This window comes from Rhinoderma darwinii, chromosome 2 (genome assembly GCF_050947455.1).
Source record: "Rhinoderma darwinii isolate aRhiDar2 chromosome 2, aRhiDar2.hap1, whole genome shotgun sequence".
Lineage (NCBI taxonomy): Eukaryota > Metazoa > Chordata > Amphibia > Anura > Rhinodermatidae > Rhinoderma > Rhinoderma darwinii.
Genome location: NC_134688.1, coordinates 404605203 through 404626666, shown reverse-complemented (window position 1 = coordinate 404626666; position 21464 = coordinate 404605203). Strand labels below are relative to the sequence as shown.

The 21464-nt window shown below is 38.4% G+C and overlaps 1 protein-coding gene across 6 annotated transcripts in view; it reads right to left on the bottom strand.

Moving 5' to 3' along the window:
* The window catches only part of ELN (elastin), a 90643-nt gene extending 71866 nt beyond the window's left edge, over window positions 1-18777 (bottom strand). For all 6 annotated transcript variants that reach the window (XM_075854109.1, XM_075854113.1, XM_075854110.1 and 3 more), the window contains exon 1: window positions 18679-18777. In XM_075854109.1, coding sequence (XP_075710224.1) covers window positions 18679-18757 — 79 coding nt within the window. In that variant the 5' untranslated portion in view covers window positions 18758-18777. The remainder of the gene's footprint in view (window positions 1-18678) is intronic.
* Between the last annotated feature and the right edge of the window lie 2687 nt (window positions 18778-21464).

Below are 21464 nucleotides of genomic sequence, written 5' to 3'. Positions count from 1 at the left end.
AACAGCTAAGAATTGGCAAACTTTCTGTCAGCTCAATTTTCAGTTATTAACTATAATGTAACTGGATAGGATCACTCTAGGAAGAGTAGAGGAGGGTGTTGATGAAGAGGAAGAAAATGTAAAAGGAGAAGCTATATTATGGAAATATGAGCGGGCCTGAATATTGAATAGACTGAAGAATGGACATCAATGTATAATATCAGAGAAGGATATTCTTAATTGAATTAATAAAAGTAATCAATATAAAATCAATAAATAATTTATAGAACTTGATGATTTTACAACCAAATCTATCAACACTAAAGGATCGACAATTTTGATTCAGTGGAAAATTGGTTCAAGTTCCGGACATATGATTTTCTTCAACAGTGATACCTATGTTTGCACCCATAAATGTAGTAGGATACAACTTGTCATTATTTGTCTACACTGAATGTCCAACATCTCCATAGTGCTGTACAAAGAATAGAGCGCACCCAGTTATTACAAAATGTTTAAATTCCCACACATTTAGTGCATAAGAATTAAACCCCGATTAAATATACTTATATATGAGCTTAAGGCAAATTTTCTTTATTAGTAAAATGGAGCTACTAGGGTCATGTAACATACCCGGACTGTTATTTCCATTTGTACAGTCTCCCAAACGCAAGTTTTCAATCATAGAGCTCTCAGTATTACCGGTATTATGTGTGGAGTACCTACAGGGGCGGGCAGAGCAGGAAGTCTGTGAGGTGAAGTTTCAGCCAATATCTACAAGCCATTGAGTAATATCATAGAAGAGGGCAACCTCTCCTATAAAATCCAGGAACGTGCAGCTGTTTTATTCTTAAGGAACTATATTGTACAAAGTACCTTGAAAACTTACATTTGAGTGACCAGAGCCAATGAGTTAACATCTCTGGTATGTTAAATGACCCTAGTACATCCATTTTACGAATAATTTCATTTTGTACTATAAATGCACGACTACAAATTTTACAGTAAGGCATCTGTTTCTTAGCGTGCATTTTGATTTAATAAAATTGTCTTGTAAAGATCTGCCTTGCCTGCATTATTAAAATACTATATAAACATATATATATATATATATATATATATACATATATTTATTTTTTTGAAATAACGTTTTCTCATATATTAAAGCTGCATCTCCCAGGTTTACATTGAAATGAATAGGAACCCTAAAATCATGAGTTTGCATTTCCAACTACCTGGTTTTGTGTGGACTATCATGTGGATGTTCATACCTCATTATAAGAATTTATTTCTCTTGTGTATTATTTCAAAAAGACAGAGAAAGTACAGGGGCATTACTATGGAAAAAAAACATGTTTAAGATTGACAGACATGGAGTGTGAGGAGAGAGCAGAAAAGTATCTATGTATACTTTGTGTGCCTGTGGGTTCTACTACATTTTCTCAATGATAGCAGGAAGAACCGCTTTGGAGCACAAACTACTGTCCTAATCATTGAAACATTATCCATACAGACATCGGGTTTATTGCTTGCATGGATATGCACTTTAATTGTATTTTCTATTTGTATAACCAGAATATTTGAATGTTTCCGTCCATATGATGTTTCTACCAATGACACAAGCCTAATATTGTCCAATATTCCATTAATGTCTATTTTCCCAAGCTGTTAATTCCTTATATTGTTGTTAACCATACAATCGTTGTGTAGAGATTTTTTCCAGATGTCTTAGCAGATAGCAGATCTCCGAAGGAGTAAGGTTAACATAGCATCACTGACATTTACATTATATATACTAGGATTAATGGAGCGATTCCTGAAATACTCTACCTAGCTCATGGGATTTACACAGATATGATCCATATGTTCTTTTATGACGAGGTTGATATTGTACATAGTACTATGCGTAATGTTGTATCAAGTGTTCAGTGGATTGATTTAGATGTTTTTGAATGAGTCCTGAATAGGATAATATGACGCAACGTTCTTACAGGGCAGGATAGTTGTAAGATGTTGAATACCAAATGTTGTACATCATTGATAGACTGTAATAGACATCATGCATTGCAGTGACATATTCCGTAGGGCCTGTGTAATGTCTCATGATGTACCACGTATAAATGAGGCATATCATATTTTTGTGTTCTGCATCTCTTTGATATTAAGAGATGCACTGATCCTTGCTTTTCCTCATAATAAACACATTCCTTTGGTGCGCACACGGACGATCTGTGATTAGTGGCTTTGTGAATCGAGTTCTCTCATGACACTTAAGTATAAAACATTGCCAATCCAATTTTCTAACCTTTTCTGGAGTTTGGACCATATTCCAGACATACTATTGCATAATCTTATATGGAAACATTTCAAGTGTAATGCAAAGCCTGGATGAATTTATAGAGTCCTATCTGTCAGATCCCTGATAAAGGATTGTACTTGGCTGTCGAAGCCTCCTGGCATTGAAATGGTTAGTGCAGGAATGTTTGGCAGGTTGCGCTGCAGTGACGGGGTTAAAACAAATAACCACAACCCCACATGAGAGGTGTGTGTTTGATTACTAAAACCCCGGAGGAATTAAGAAATCCAGAACTGTTGATCTCAGCATGAGAGGAATTTGGAGCGCACAGTATCTGATACACCAGCGCCAGATCTCAGTGTAAGACTGCCGGCCGTGGGGGAGCACTGCAACAATACTGGCTTAAGGGCAGTTTAGTAAACAACTGCAGTGGGGGAGCCATATAAGTGCTGTCAGGTGGTCTATTGAAAGACTGGCAATGACTAATAGTGGCAGCATTTAGACTAGGGTCGGAGATTGATTATTAAAGTTTATACAAGTTTAGTGCCTCAAGCTTAGGTATTATATAACAGGGTGAACGATAAATAGTAAAAGAAAAACAAATATGAAATTCTGTGTTATCATATAAGTACCTATAAGGCTAAAACATCCTTGTCGCATGCGTCGCATGTAGTAGAAGCTCATTGACAACCAAGTTTATCAGGCCCAGTGCCATTTTCTACATCTAGGGTCATATGCAGCATTGCAGCTACAGTTCGACACAAAGATTGATAGAGTTGCAGTGTCTTCTTTGATGACGATACGACACTTCATCATGTGTCCGACCCTGCTGTACTCTATGTACAAAGAGTTGTGTCGTCATGAAGGAAGACTGTGCCACTACACTTCTGGTCCCCTGCCAGTGCTATAAAAATCTATTAAAATCTCATAATCTTCGCGATGGGGGGCCAGAACGCATATTCGCAAGTGTACTCACATAGTGCAGTGAGCACACTACTAATACTTTTCAGACCCCACATAACCCCTGAAAGAACCAATCACATAAGGCTACGACAAATGTCACAATGGAGCTGCTACTAAAATGCCTACATTACACCATTTAGACCAAAGAAGGGTTCCTGTAATAAATATTAAATTGGGTTTTGCCACCCAGAACAGAAGAAACTGATGTTTGTTTCCCCCTCCACATAATTTTTTGACCATTGGGTTATTTCCCCCCACCTGTTTGCTAACAATGCAGTTCCGCTGCAGAGAATAGTCCTGCTCAGGTTCTTGTCTCCCAACTGTAAAGGGCAGAGAACAACCGGGACTGGGCCAACTCCAAGGGCCTCATGGACTGTCTCTATGGTATGAAGATCATTAAGGCCACTGTTCTAGCTATCCATCATGAGGTTTTTATTGAGACACAAAATTAGACCCCTTTGCATTGTCACAATGTAGTACACCTAAGTGATAGTTGAGAAGAAGTAATTCTGAGTTACAGGAATCAGAATATGAGAAGATGGAAATTCTCTAGGTCAACAATGTCACCAGATATTTCACACAGATACAATATTAGATGGGATGTCGGGGGCTAGAAAAACAAATCTGCTTTTGTTTCAGAAACGGCACCACTTTTGTCCATGGGTTGTGTCCGGTACCCCAGGTCAGTTCCATTAATAGGCCTGTGCTGCAATACCAGGTACAGCCCATTGAAAAGAGTGGCACTGTTTTTGGAAACAAAGCAAAACCCTTTTTCTAATCCCATACACGTCCTTTAATAATATGGACATTGATCCAATGCAGTAACAGTATGTAAACATTGATAAATACAATTGAAAAATAATTTTTATATAAACGGAGGGAATAAAACATGAATATTTAATTACGGTCAACAAGTATCAAAGAGAACATAAAGTAGAATGAAGTTGCTACAACATCAAGCCACTTTTGTCATCATGAGTTGCAGAATAGGATTTACAGCACTGGGAACCCATTTGGCCCATGATAAACCTCGCCTCAGGGCAGCTGTCCAGGGTTCTGACACCTTACAGATTACAGCTGCAGCTTCTTTTTTCTGGCCATTACTTGAAGACAAGCTTTGCAGAGAACTATTGTGCTCAGTAAGGTATTTTAGGTCAATGTCTCAAATGACCAACATCTTAATCTCTGTAACTCCTAATGTACAACACAAAAAGTGGCACAACACGTCGTCAGTTGCAGCAGTTGAGATGTCAATGTTAGCTTGTCTTACAATAAAATATATTACTATGCTCCATCGGATGTCCATCCATGCTTCTCTTGCACTAAGCCCTGTGGCAACAGACTAGAGAATAAAAGAGTAACTCTAATTGTATTCCCTTTCCATAACTTTTAGGGTAACTATGTTTACTCCGAATAAAAATGTAGACATTATTTACAGTAAGTGGCTATGTTTTCATCGAAGTCCATCCTTACAGCTCTAGTTGCTCAACTGGATGAATAATTCAAGCTGGGTTTTTCTTAGCTCTACATATTTGCCTGTAGGACCGAAAAGTAAGGCTGAAATGAAGACGATCATCAGAGCGACAGCTCTAGTTATCCATACCTTGAGATGTTTATTGAAAAAAAGATGAGACCCCACTGCTTTGACACAATGTAGTATACCTAAGTGTATGTGTGATGGTTGCCTGGTAGGGTAGGGCTTTATGAAAATGTCACTTTTTTCAGTTGCTTTTTGATAGCTGTAATAGCTACTATCGATTATTCTGCATGTTGTTACTTATCTATTACCCTGGGGCATACAGTGCCAATAAATGTTTCAAAACTGTACAATGGATGTATTCATTCACATTGGTCTAACAATGGCAAAAACACAGATGCAGGGGCAGCATATTGTATGCGTAAACAATTAAGCTACCCAGGGGCCCAGTAGGTAGGCGACCCCCTGCCCCCCATAAGCAACTAGCAGCTTCTGAGCTATAAATGTCATGGCTCACAGTAACTAGTGTATTGATAGAGAGACACAAGATGGATTCTCTATGCTAAGTTGTTGGAGAGTAATGGGCCCACATACTGTTCTTGCACATGGAGCTCTCTCATTTGTCCAGCCTTGACAAGATATAACTATGAGCATGGGAAGCCTGTAGCCTATGTATCTTTTTGAGGTAAAAAAAGATGCCATAAGTAACTGATGCTAATGTAGACGTAATCCAAGTCAACTATCTTTTCCATCACTCATCACATATATAAGTCAGTTACCACAAACTTATATTTTTTACTTGTTATGGTCATTTCTGTTTTCACTTCCTCTCAATTGCAATTTGTAATTGACAAACATTTATGCTTAGAGATTGCGTTTTCCACAAGGGTCCGATTGTTGGGGTTCTGACCAGTATGGTCAGAACTTCCTCTCAATTGCAATTTGTAATTGACAAACATTTATGCTTAGAGATTGCGTTTTCCACAAGGGTCCGATTGTTGGGGTTCTGACCAGTATGGTTTATCCATGCCCACTGTAGATGAATGCTTACAAAGTTTTCCTAGTATACCATTTTCATTAATTGCTTAACACCAATGTTGGTGCTGATATCAATGAATGAAGATCTTCCCAAAAAATCTTGTTGACTCCCTTCAACCTCCCCATCCCAGTTCCTTCGGCTATTTATTAGCCACAATAGTTATCATTGCCCCAATAAGCATTTACACATTGAAGGAAACTACTTTAGAAACCAAAACTTCTTACCACTCTATGATCTGGCAAATAAATCAGTAAAATATGCTGCATGTCACTATCTATACGTGCCGAATGTAAAGGATTGGAAGGATTAAGGGCTGTAATGGGCCCTAGGCTATATCCACAGATGTTCTTACTATGAAGAGGACAGGGAAGGAGGAAACAAACTTCTTGTATACTTTACTGATCTTGCAGTGCTCAGCTGCAGAGAAAGATGGGACATGAAGCAGCTAAAACTTTGCATCTTTCTCAGAGATTGACCTCAGCTAGTTTCCTCTGTCTGTCACACATAATACAAGCAGAGACTAAAACCAGGCATTTGGAAGATCAGCAAGGCAGCAGCATGGGCTGCAGGTGTTTCCAATTATAGTAACCCCTCTGGGATCATATAATATGCCATTTTTAGGGAACTTCAAAGTGCTCCACCATTAACCCTCACAGTCATTCATGTCAAGAACATGTCAAATTAGTAATTGTACTTACGTTCTTTATAAAGACTGGATTCAGTCAGTGTAGAAAAGTCAAGTCAAATTGGTCCATCCATAAAATGGTATTTACTACTCATTGAAGCTTGTACAAGATCCTGGGTTAAATTGCTAAACCTATGCATTTTATTGTATTATTGATACTGCAAAAATTCTATCTTTTTATATTAATTTTAAATATATTATTTGATATCTGAAATATATGCCATAATTTGTTGACAGCTCAGTATCAAATTTCTTGTCTTCAGGGTTTATACCTGTATATGATCTCTATAGACATGTTACTATCTACGATAAAACAAAAAATCCTAAAATTTAAGTTACTTTGTATCAAAATCCAAAACTTTATCATTAAATATTATTGTTGTATGTTGTATTAAATAGTACATTGTTACTGGTTCCTTAAAAATCATGACTATGTTGGGATATGGTATTTGAGAACACGAGGTTTGCTTAATTTGTGTGTTTTAACAAGTTCACTATTCCCCTTTTTTTGGAGGGGGATGTGATGCTGGCATTCACCTACATGACTTTTCAGGGTTACTCTCCCCATTACCTATACATTAGAGATCCCCACATACTATAGGGATTTATCATTGTGTTATGACCCAGTCGCCGATTTTTGTTTCTTCATTGTCGGTGCGGGTACATTTGACCCTTGAGGACGTTCTACATATCATATCTGTTATGTATATGGTGAGTGGTGTAATTCTATACATTGTTTGTCTTGGTGTCACTGTGCTCTCAGAGTGGATGTACGGGCCGCTTGAGGATCCTCAAGTTACCAGAGACGCTCGTCGTTTCCACACGGGCACGATCCTGGGGGCACGATCTTGCCCGTTACGTCAGAAGTGACGTTGGTTGGCACGGATTGGCCTGCCGGACAACGCGTCATCAGCAGGTGGGGGGGACTTATCTTACTTATGTTCGGCGTCTCCCCGGCACGTGTAAGGCCAGCTGACTAGTGTCGTGCACACAATAGGTGCTCACCGGCTATTCTGTGTTTAATAAATCAGTAAATGTGACCCCTGAAGATGTACTCTATAAATGAGGTGTGCAGAAAAGGCGTAGGGACTCATCTTTAGTGGCAATAGTGACCAGAGTTATATCTAATAACACGGGAGAGTGACATGTTGGTGTGGTATCTACACACAGAACTGTGATACCCTATACATATCTCCTCTTCTGGTTAAATTGCTTATGCCTGTTTAGTATTTTGGCCATTGAGCCCTTTTTAGAGTTTTTACTTACCTTAATAAAATTCAGTTCTTAATCATTCATACAGGCAGTGATAATAATAATTACTTTGTATCAAAATCCAAAACTTTATCATTAAATATTATTTTAAGTATTTTGTCAATGGTTCCTTATAAATCATGACTATGTTGGGATATGGTATTTGAGAACAATTGGTGAGAAACATCTCAGTAAAGCACCTTTCACCGTAGTATCAATGTCGCATTATGATATATACTCATGTTCATTAAAATTATGACTTGTATGTTTTAATGGCCTATTTTTAGGATTTTTTTTTTTAAATAGTTGTGGACAAGTCTTAGAGAAGTGCTTCTCAAACTTTGAGGTAGACCCCCCAGTTATTTTCTAGGGGCAGCTGGTCAGGCAGTTTTGATAGAAGTGATCATGTGCTAATCTTTCCTGCTGTTTAGGACTTTCCCTGTCTTCAACAGGATCTGATTTAGCAACATAAATGACTCCTTTTGTGCTTATGTTAATGATATTCTGTGTACAGGAGACAAATGAAATATTAATGGAGCAATATTTGTCATTTTAATGTTGACTTTGACCCCAGGTGAGGCACAGGCATCACCATGTTCTTATGGGTGAGGCTGTAGTAGAAAATAATTGAAAAGCCCTGTTTTAGAGGATTTGCTATCTCTGAACAAGTCTATGGGGTGGAGCTTGTTATGAATGTCATTATAGGCCAATAAGCTGTAAGCAGGTAGAGAAAGCTGCTAAATTATGTATAAGTGTACAGGCCAGAGGTGAAACCCTTAATGAATTTTTATAAGACATCATATGAAATATACAATAGATATATCTGACAAAAACTCTCAGTCTTACCAGTCTTATTAGATTAACCAGATGCATTGTAATGATCTAAGGATCTGCTGAGGTTGGTGCCCTCATTCATAAGGTCAGAGTGCCTTGGGTCTTGTCTTCAGTAGTTTACATTGTCTAAAATGTCTGCTCATTAGACTCCTCTTGAGAGACGTCAGATACTCTCATTATAAAAGACTACAGACCAAATGGCAATGTCTGAGCTCAGCCAACATTTATGAGTCTACCTCCTCAGTAAAAACTATTTTTGGATATTGTTATGTTCGAATTGTTATTTTTCCTATGGTTATGCATGAAATTAGATGGATTTTTTCCCAGCTTGAGTCATTTGTGTAGAGTATGCTGTACTCCAGTATAACAGTTTGGGTTTATTTCAGTTTTATGTGGTGTGGAAATTTGTGCAGACTAAACTATACTCAATTTACTTTGAGCCTAACGAATTAAGTTTAAACTTAAAACTCCTCACAATGAGGATCCATGGAATATAATTTAATAGAATAGTCTGGCCAGGTTTTCTAAATATAGGATTATTTTGACACTCCTGACTGGATGATTTAGCCTGGGTTCACACTGTGCATTTTTGTTGTGTTTTTAGCATGCAATTTTTTTTATTTTCTAGATAAACTCCCAAGTCTGCCAATGGGAATTCATCAACCAAAATAAAAAACAGATGCTAATAACTCAACAAAAATACACAGTGTGGTCCCACTTTTTGCACTTATCCACGTTGCTTTCCATTTATGATGTTTTTATGCATTAATGGTGATGATGTAACATAACGAAATGTGAACCATTCAATTTAAACAAGTGCATACATGTAATGCTTTAGAGCTTTTCTGCCATCTGTGTGGTAAATGAACTATCAAAAAAAAATATTCTTGGAATGTAAATACATTGGGTTTATGTGAATTCCACAATACATTTGGTATCCTAGTGTGAAAGTGTCAATACTACTATGCACGAAGTAGCGAATAAAACCTCTTACAGGCCTAGGGTGGATCATTATGCTAATTTGCTCGTCCATTGAGGCACCATTCTTTGATAGGAACTCTGAACAGTTTATTACTATACATATAAAGCATCACACTTGAACTATGTACAATAAGTGATTATCTCTGTAGGAATATAGAAAAAAAAACTCGTTTCCACAATTTATGTTATGAGTGGTAATGTCATATTTTTACCACATGATCAAATTTCTATCACGTTATTTGACATTAAGTTAAAATCACTAATATTGCTGGCAACAATTTTGTTTTCATAATAGGATATGTGCCCAGATTGGCATTCAACAAGGGAGGTCAAGTTACTTACTAAGTCTTATTGCTTTGCAGCTCTGCCCCTTTGGAACACAGTGATATTTAGTGACTGGAACATTGTTGCATCATTTAATAGAAGACTAGGGTAATCTGTAATCTACCTCCCGATGCCTGCTCTGTCCCTCTGCACTAGCTCGGCTTGTTCGGATTGGCTGCTGTGTATACGGAAAAGCCCATTCCAAGTTCACCACGTATATATCAGTACAGGTCAGAACAAGAAGAGCTGATTTCAATTACAGCAAAATAAAATAATAACATAATACAGACAACCAAACTGTGTGTGTGTGTGTGTGTCTATATATATATATATATATATATATATATATATATATATATCTATCTATATATATATATATATATATATATCTATATATATATATATATATATATCTATATATATATAAATATATATATATGTACACTATATGGACAAATGTATTGAAACACCTACACATTACAACTACAGGAGCTTTTATAGCATCCCATTATAAAGACATTAATATGGAGTTGATCCCCTTTTGCAGCTAAAACAGCTTCTACTCTACTGTGAAGGCTTACTACATGATTTTGGAGCGCATCTGAGGGAATTTTTGGCCATTCATCCAGAAGAGCATTTGTGAGGACAGACATTGATGTTGGATGAAAGGGTCTGACACGCAATCTCCATTGTAGTTTATCTCAAAGGTGTTGGATGGGGTTGAGGTCAGGGCTCTGTGTGGACCAGTCAAGTTCTTCCTACCAAACTCACCCAACCATGTCTTTATAGACCTCGCTTTGTGCACTGGAGTACAGTCATGCTGGAACAGAAAAGGGCCCTTCCCAGACTGTTCCCACAAAGTTGGAAGTATACAATTTTCCAAGATGTCTTGGTATGCTACTACCATTAAATCTATTAATCAGTCGTGCTGATTATAAGATTTTAATAGATTTTCATAGCGCTTGCGGGGTTCCGGAAGTCTAGTGGCACAGTCTTTCTTAATGATGACATGACTCTTCGTCATGTGACTGGCCCCACTGTACTCTATGTTATCGCTGTACTACTGCTACAGCGATTACATAGAGTACAGCGGGGCCGGTCACATGGCGACACGACATAATCAGCGCGACAGGGGACCAGAATGTAAATTAGCGAGTGTACTCACATACTGCAGTGAGTACACTGCTAAAACTTTTCGATCCCCACATAACCCCTTTAAGATTTCCCTTTTCTGGAACTAAGGGGCCTAAGCCAACCCCTGAAAAACAACCTCAAGGCACTATCTCTACCCCACCAAACTTTACAGTTGGCACAATGCAGTCAGACAGGTAAAAGTCCTGACATTCGCCAAACCCAGACTTGTCCATCAGACTACCAGATAGAGAAGCGCGATTCGTCACTCTACAAAGCACGTTTCAACTGCTCCAAAGTACAGTGGCGACATGCTTTTTAACAAGTCCATCTGACAGTTGGCATTGTGCTTGGTATAACTTTCATGCAGCTACCTGGCCATGGAAACCCATGCCAGGTAGCTCCCGGCACACACTTTTTGCGTGGATGTTAATGCCAGGGGCGGTTTAGAACACTGCACTATGCGCCTCAGCACACGGCGACCCCGCTTTGTAACTTTACATGGTCTGCCATTTCTTGGTTGAGTTACTGCGGTTCCTAAATACTTCTACTTTACAATAATACCACTGAAAGTTGATCGTGTAATATATAGAAGGGAAGGAATTTCACAAACTGACGTGTAGCAAAGGTGACATCCTATTACAGTACCACGTTCTAATTCAGTGAGCTCTTTAAAAGGACCCATTCTTTCACAAATGTGTGTACGGCAGACTGCGTGGCTGGGTGCTTGATTTTATATACCTGTGGCAGTGGCACTGTACAAAACACCTGAATTCAATGATTAGGAGGTGTGTCCCAATACTTTTGCCCATATAGTATATATATATATATATATATATATATATATATATATATATATATAGTAAAACATATCAACTTATAAAATTTGGGTATCATTAAATTCTTCCTAAATGTAAAGCTCTAAAGATAAACGGTGTATATACTCTAAAATATACTCTTGTAGCGTGTAACTTCCTCTTTTAATAAGAGATAAATGAGAGTTTTCACTTGCTTTACTGTCCACCTGCTGTATAAGCACTTCCAAATATTCCAGTATCTTTCCTATACAAGGTTTACTAAAAGGCTGCGGCACATGTCATTTTTTCTGAGCCTTTAGGGTAGGAATCCAGTATAACGGAAAGTAGATGACATGAGGAAACCATGATTGAATGAAATGGAATTAGTCCTTATGGACTAATATTATATATGTATTTAGTCACTTCTTTAATAGTCAATGAAAGGGTAAAACTATGTTTATATTCAAGCAGCCGTGTACAATATGTGTTTGGAATATACCTCACATATTACAAAAAAGATGAATTAATTAATGGGGGGAAATTTTGTGTATAAAGGCCTCATGCACTCGTCCGTGCCTTTGTGGCCATTAATTTCTATGGCTCCATGCACACAACCGTGGTTTACATGGATCCATGTGGGGGCCGAAAAATCCGGACCGCAAAAACTCAGGACAAGTCATTTTAAGGTCCAGATTGGCGGCTTCACTAATACTGGTGAATTGTTGTGGATCAGTGAGTCTTGATGACACACGGAAGCACAACAGAGGTTCAACAGAGGTCCAATGGACGGCAATGGACCCGTGGTTTTGCAGATCACAAAACCAATGTAGTCGTGTGCATGAGACCTAAGCATTTTTGTATCCTGGATAAGTAGATAAGTATTCAGCGCATACTATATGCACACAGTGGCCACAGTATGGCTTGGGAACCGCATGTTGCTTTTGTGCTTATTTTATGCGGCTCATGTCTCCCACTCCAACACGTTCCAACCACCTGAATTCCTAGGACTTTTGCAGGACTCCATAAATCTGTCTTAATAGAAGTGATCAGTTATAAATCACTTCTGCCCAATGTATTTGTCCAGTAGCAATGTCTAGTTTTCCAGAGGAGGAAATAATAACATGCATGTGACTGCTGGCTATCTGAATGTATTGTAATAATAGGACACTGGCCTTACCACACCTTATTTCTACCAAGTCACACACCATTCAACGTCTTATGCCCCACTTTTCACTGTGCTAAGCCTTTTTTGTACAGTCAGAAAGTTCAATTGGTTCGGTTTCTACCCCCTATGACTACACAAATTTACACCTCTTATGCATGCAGTGTACAAACTTGTGTAGAAAAGTCTACCGACTCCTGTAAAAATGAATCACTGAAGTCAGTAAAAGTTGACATTCAAATCTGGAGGTTGCCTCCTAAATACGTCAACATCATGTACTTTGTAGTATATGAAAAGTATGAATAATACTAATGTGGGGAGGCCCTGGGATACTTCTTAGCGGTCCTAAGTTTTCATGATCTATAGGACTCATACAGAAACCATTCAGACCCACAGTGAAGACTATTAGGTCATCCCTATAAGGCCAAATTTGACATTACAATAGGTGCCACCAGTTGCACCGGGGCCCTGTAGTCAAGGTTGTCCACCCTACCTTACAATAAAAATAATAGCACTCCATACTGTCTATGACTTTGTATTCAAGGGCCTGAGCTAATGATTCAATTGTTCACAACTACTAGCAGGTTGGCACAATGATGAGAGTTATGATGGAGGTGGTCTATGACTGGCATTTCAATTAACCGTTAGAAAGCCCCTGCTGAGAAAAACAAGTACCATACAGATATCAAATTTAGGCCAAAAGGTGAATATGGTGTCTCGGGGTTACGTAGACAGTTATTTGGAGCACAGAAAGAGCTAGTTAACCACTACTACTTATTGATATAACAGAAACTGAAAAACCTGCCTGCAGAATAAAACTTTAGAGGGTGAAAGGAAAAAGGATGTTTTATTTGTATTAGTTTTCTTTTCCACATATAGTATTTCCTTTTATGTTAATATCCTACGATTAAAAAAAGGAAAAGACACAACGCATTGCCAAACCTCATTCTATCTTCTGGAAAGAATACGCCTGAAACATTTAAAAGCACAACTGGGAGAAGTATCATGTATCAGAGTCTGCAGGATCCAAATCTGGTGCAAGCATGGACCAGACCTGTCAAAGTATAAAATTGCATTGGTTTCAATGAGTATAATTTTCTCCTGTAATCTGTTGCTGTAATGGTCCAGTTTAGCAGCAAAGTGAATGATAAACAGTCGCCAGAGAGTCTAGAGCATTAATACATATAAATATCTGGGCCGGAGCAATGACATTTCAGAGAATTTGTTTATGCTCCAGTTGTATTTTAATATATGTCACTGTTATTAAGTACAGATTGACTGCTATAAATTGTAAACTTCTGTAGAGCGCAAAAGGACAGCCAGAGGTGTTCTTAAAGCTCCTGTGCCCCAGGGAAAAAAACTATTCTACCTAACTCCCAGTGACATCACATGTCATTATATGTCATGACATCATACTTTTGTAGGCTATATATCCAATATAAAGTGTTCACTTGAATAGTGAGATAGCGCCACCCACTGCTTATACACCCTCGTGCAGTTCGCACCATATGTCTATGGTATTGATACACCCCTGTAAAAAAAACACTGTCCACTAAAATTGTAAGGAAGTCCGTGGACCACAGACTTGGGGGTGGGGGCAGGGGATCTTAAAACAAGTAACCATGGGGCCCCATAGCAAACTTATGAAGAGGGTCCGACATTATGCCAGTACCATTATCAACCGCAAGTGAGTTCAGAAGATGGAACGGTTATGATTATTGTGACTTTCATTCTTTCTCCAGTTTGTCCTCAATTTCTCTATTCCCCTATATCATCCACTGTGATCCCCTATCACATCAGCTGCTGGGCCTCATAGCAGTCGCTATTTCTGCTTTTGGAACCTCTGTACAACCTATTCAGGGGCGTCGCTAAAGAGGGTGGAGAGGTACGTAACAGTCGCATCCAGGTCCTGATATCTAAGTAGTTCACAGATCCCTCTGCCACAGAAGAAGAAACCAGTATTATAAATGGGGGACCCTGCTTTAGATTGTGAATTGGGGCCCAGTACCTTCAAGTTATGCCTCTGAACCTATTGCTATGGTTAGCTACGGCCAGAAATATTACGTTTAATTCACTTTTAGTGACCAAAATCTCCTCATAACTGTATTTACTTGGTAACAATACATGATAAAGCATCACTAAGTAATCCATGACGGTTTGAGATCAATCACATTTCAATCCCCCAATGCCTTTCTTCCATCATTTCTCGTCTAATCACTTAACAGAGGATTTACTGATGATTCCCAAACTGTAAACAAATAGAGAACAAATTGCAACAGATCCATGAAATCACATCTGTTATTGTTTCTTTGTTGCTATTTGCACTAACTTCATTCCAAAAACGAGTCTACGGATATCGATATAACTTTGTATGCAATTGTTATACAACTGTACAAAACTGTCAGCCATTAAGGAGGCATGATCCCATCCAGAGGGGACACATCTGCTAAGCCTATACATATCCCAGTCACGATCTCATGCTGAATATCTTTTCTTAATTGTGAGGGTAATAGACCTACTTACAGGATGTTGTTCTTGAAATCAAGATGCCTGAAAACATTGTTGCATTAACCCAAAGTGTGACAGAAGACCGTTCCCTTTTCATGTAAACCCTAGATAGTAAAAGTCCATGCATGAGATATTGAAATGGCTGATTTAAAGTAGTAGTTCGATCTTGGTTCTATTGCAATGTGGCAATGGGAATGTTACTCTGTAGGTATGCAGGTCCTTGCTGGCAGGAAGGAGTTAACAGCTCCAGCCTTTGCTTTCGTGTCAGATGTGAATGTGTCAGCTTTCACTTGCAAGTTAAAGCCTTTGCTTCCCTTGACAGAAAACATCTGGAATATCTGGAGAAACAGATCTCTCCTACAGTGTGGATTTCATCTGACTCTAAGAATAACAAGGATAGGGATAACCTTAATAGAACATGTTCTGCTGACCTCAGCTAATACACGGGTACCCTATGCAAATTGGACAATATCTTTTGGGGACTTTAATCCCCAATGCTTTCGCAGAACATGCACATATTGACTATATTATACAATGACTAGTGCAAGTGCCAACATAAAATTTGTCGTAATGTAGTGAAGTTGTATGGAACATGCCCATCAACTCCTTGCATTGTACAAGATGATGGAACTTATAGTATACTTCATGGTTAGCTGCTCTATGCATAGAAAGACACAGGGGAACTTGATTTTCACAATGTTTTGACATCGTTTCCTAAATGTAAGGCAATTGACAATCCATACAAAATGCTAAAAAGAGGTCATCTAGAGCAATGTTTCTCAATGATTCTAAGCCAAGTTACCCCTAATTCCAATAAATTACATAAAGCCCCCCAAGGCCATAATTATACAGTACCATGTTCTGCACATTAGAAGCATAGCATTAGGACAGCACAAGTTCTTCCTAGAAAGGTAGCAGGTACCCCTGGGGAACAAGTATCACAGGTTGAGAACCAGGACCAAGATTATGGACAGTGACCTACATAGAACATGTCTATTCTACAACATGGACATCAATAAGTTATAAAATTGTCACGTTCTCAAACTCTACCATGGACAGTGATCCTCTCTTAAAAACATATATAGTTGAGTTAGTACATTTATAATATGTAGAATTATTTTCATAAATCATAGGTTGTTGAGGTAAGGTAGGCTATCATACATATAATTACTCAAAGGAATATGTGATAATGAGATTTACTTATGATATGACATAGACAACTTTGCAGAACTAAAATTCAATAAAACTTCTAGAAGCATTATTATTCAATAGCATAGTGTATCACTCATATAACCCGTCTTGGCTTGACTAGTTAACTAGTTGACAATTGTAGCTAGGCTTTAATTTGATTCATTCACTACCCCAGTATCTGGCCCTGGCCAAGCCAACGGGGCACATGGCACCCAGTATACGGGACACATGACCCAAGAGACTGCCCTGGCTAAGCTCCTGCTATAGTATTTAGTGTAAGCGAGTAACAAGGGTAGACTTACTAATATAAAAAGACATATAAAGCAATTTTAATGGGCTTAAATTAATAATGTATGCTATCTAACACTACAGAAGATCCAGTTACAATATTGTAGGACTGTTAAGCAAAAGCTTAACCTAAAAATAAACTTTATTATATGATCTAGTAAAATATATGTGGAGGTAATCCATGACAGCAGTGCTCACACACAAGGCAGGCATATGCAGGCTTTCCCTACAAGCTGGATTTGTGAACTAACCCTTTCCATCACTGGAAATATATTTACATGTTAGACTGACATGTATGCTAGTCTAATTCATTCTCAATTACCGTGAAATGTACAGTTTTACCCCCATAATGTACTCGGATTTCTGCAATAAACAAGACATTCAACTGCAAATCCCCGTGAAATTTGCACTTATGGTCCATGTAAATTTGGCAGCAATTCAGACACTTGTTTCCTCTGTGGAACTAGACCCAGCCCTCTATCAGTGCTGTAGTAACCATCCAGAGTACAACTCTCTACGCTTCTCCCTGTGCATACACCGGACGCTGCAACACCAATGGACGTTAAGTTGTCTGGAGAACATTAAAACTATAGACTGATGGTTCAAAGCGTTCTTCACTGGATGAAAAATTATACACTACTTAACTTTGTCGGCATCCAAGAGGAAAGTCAAGGACTTCATAAGAACCTCTGCAGGTATGTGTAATATATACATCTTATTAACAGAACTGATCTACTATTATGGTTTTATGGTAAAAAGGTGCACAAAACTTATGTTGCTTATTGATTTTAAAAATACACTAATGTAGCAAAGCTGAATTGTCAGATGGAGCAGTGTTAGACTTTGTACCTATGGTTTTAAATGTCATTGCAGATAAACCAGCTATGTATTTTTTTCTCACATTTATCATGAAGCAGAAACTATCTTAACACAAAGAGTTAAATAACAATCTCCGCTCTACTACATCTTTATATTGCTGTTGGCACAAACATATTATTATTATTATTCTATTTTGCTAGAGTTATGTGTGTTTTAATTTTATAACAATGAATATTATGGTAATGAAGAGGTTAAACATACGGGCGCAATGTTCTAGTCCAGAAAACGTACCCCTGAAATGTCTGTGCACCCTAACAAATGTGAGAGGTAGTGTGTGTGGTGTCCAGGGCCTCGCTCTGTTTAGGCTTCTCTACGCATCAATTGTGAATATCTGTTTCTTATGTGAACTGAATGAATTCACATGTGTCAGTTACTCCACAAGTCATGCCCTGGCGTTCACCCTGTGTTTGGTCTTAGTTCTGAAGTTTAGTTGTATGTGGCAACACCTGAATTGGGATTTGCAGAAATCCAAGGTTAAGTTGCGAACTGCTCCAAAACCAGGGTACTACATCCCACAGAGCGGGGATTGAACATGTTTCGGCACCTTTCTTTCAGGGCATGTGTTCTTCAAGGTAAGATGCTCACTACTAATCATAATAGGACTTTTCATGTCTACTGGTGCACTCAACTATATGTGTTCCGAAACTTTTACTGTATATTGTGACAGTATACAATTGTAGTGTACTGCAGACAGGTGGCTGTAGTGTATAAGGTATGACTTCCAATATAAAACGTATGTATAGAAGACGTTTAGTGAACCCCAACTAAGCACAGATAATATTAAGCATTATGGAATATATACCTATAAAAAATATCAAGGACATTTGCAGAATATTGAGTGTTGAGAACATTTCTGTAGGTAAAAGTGCATTGCTGTGTGCATGGTCACTCACCTCCTTGCAGAGTAGTTTGGCAGAAGGCAAGAAGCAGGATGATGCTCCGAAGTGGAGCGGCAGGCCGTATGCTCTCCATGTCTCACAATGCCCCCGTCCCCTCACACATGCTGGGTTTTATCCCGCCGCTCAGCTCACATCCCCAATGAGGGAGGGGCAGCAAGAGACACGACGTCATTCTTACAGTGCCAGCAGCCCCTTCCCACCCCCCTTATTATTGGGAGAGGAGGGGGAATATTTTATTTTGTTTTGTTTCCTTTTTTTCTTTTCTTTTTTTTTTTTCATTTTTCTTGGCTGACGTTCTGCAATTCTGGCTGAAATAGACATGGGAGTAGAGCCAGGGAGAGGGGGTGCAGAATTCTCCTCTCCCTGTTTATCTGTCTCTCTTATTTTCTGTCTGTCTGTCCCTTCACTTTCTTAACAGAGGATTTGTCAAATTCATTTGCTAGCTGTATACTAGGGTAAAAAGACGTCCATTTTTTTTTTTTATCAATGAACTCATCACGATACTTTCAATCACAGGTGCAAGACTAACAGCGGAGAAATAAGAGAAGACTGGGTTTTAAGCAGATTGTTTCCAGCATATACAAGCGTTTATACTTCAGGGAAAAGAAACCCTTTGCGTTCAATATTGGATAATATCACATAGTGAAACAATAACATGTAGAAGGCTCGAATTTATGGCACTTTCCTATTGTAAAAAAGAACATAGGTAGGTTTTATATCAAAATCCCAGTAAGACCTTTTGCCGGTTATGATTTTCATATGCAGAATTGTGACTTCAATTACATTTACATGAGATCAGGCGGCACAGTCCGGCATCATAAATAAAAATATAAATATATGTAAATATAAATATATATATATATATATATATATATATACATACATACATATATATACTGTATATATAAAACGAATGTAAATTATGTTATTTTACAAATTATTTTTCCATATAGTATGGAATGCATTTACATATTTCCTAATAAGCAAGTCTATTAAATTCTAATTTATTAACTTTCTAATTACTATTAAGTAATAAGCATGAGGTCATAATAAGCATGAGGACACTAGTTACAATGCACTGGTTCCCGGTGGGCACAGGCCTTCAGAACAGACTGCTCCCCCAGTGAAATAATTTTCACTTCATTCATGTCGAAACTTTATAGATCAAAAAAATATGCTGAGGCCCAACCGGTTGTCTGCCACGTTCTCAAACACTAACTGTCCATCTTCAATTTCAATATTATACATGGGTGAGAAATGAGCCCTCCTGGTTATACATTTGGTGGCCCTTTTATTAGGAGCTAATACTTTGTTGGACCACCATTTGTCTATACCTATGTGTTGTATTGTATGGCACACTGTAAAGTGAGAGGCTGATACCTGCCCAAGAGAGGGGTTATAGAAAGTGTCCCTCCACCCGATTGGGTTAGAGCCTGTCACACAGTGAAAGTCTAATCCTGTGTAACGCGCATCATTCCTTCACCAATGCACTAAAAAAGCCCAGTATTATCAGCAGATTGGTTGTTATCTATAAGTTGTACAAAGACATTTAAAAACAGAGCAATTTTTTGTACCACCATCAATGGCACCTTAGATTACTAGCTACTCTGCCTACCCTTCATCCTGGCTAGATCCTGGCTAGATCCTGGGAACCTGATCTAGAGTATGTTTTATTTAATACACGGTTGTTCGACTGTTTGCTCGTACAAGTCTAACAACTCTCAGCTTCAGCATCCAATAGCCATTTACCAGCATAGGCATTACTTTCAGTCCCTGTTTTTGTTCTACAGTCGACATTCTGAACATTTTACCTGGTGTTCTCCAACAATTCTCAAGTGCAGTGTTTTTTCTTATGCTCGTACCAGGGCTTCACCCACAATTATCCAACATTTCAAGCTTGTGAGATCACATTATTTCTGCATAATGACCACTTTGCATAAATTGACCCACTGGTCATAATACATTGGCCACTAAATGTATTTCCATGCTTTCAATAATTCGAGCACTATTAAGAAATAGTATTCACTAGGCTGAAGAGAGATTCCCAAGTTAACCAACCAAATATTGATCGTCATGGCTGCTCAGCTGTTGTTATACAGCAACTGCATGAAGGAAACTTTTTTTTATAGCCCAGTTGGGTAATGCCCTAGAAATCATTTGATAACCTATGACAGTTATCTAAAAGGGGATATCTAGTTTAAAAGCCCCATTTCCAGGTCCCCTATCATGGAATTCTGAGTTCTATTAGCCAAACCGGAGAGCAGGTACAAAGAGCAATTCTCGCTCTGGAGGACCCGGCACATCCAGGGTCGTAATTAAGTTGGATGTTGCCCGGTGCGGTAGGTATTGTTGGAGCCCCCCTTTCCCATATAGTGTTTTGTCATACAGTGTATACATTGCCATACCAAACAGTGCCTACTTATAACTACCATACAGTGCCAAATCATACTTCTATAAAGATGCCTAAATAATAATGCTATACAGCGCAGCCACCACCACCATACACTGCCAAAATAATATACAGTACACTGCCTAAGCACCAGTGCCACACAAAGGCTAAGTAACTACCACCATACAGTTTTAAAATACCAATAGCACAGGTCGCACAGTTGTCTAAAAGGGGATATCTAGTTTAAATGCCCCATTTCCAGGTCCCCTATCATGGAATTCTGAGTTCTATAAGCAAAACCGGAGAGCAGGCATGGGCACATCTATGCTTCACATGCACAGCCAATTGTTTTTAAATGGAAAGCATGTAATGCTTCATTTCACCTGCGGTG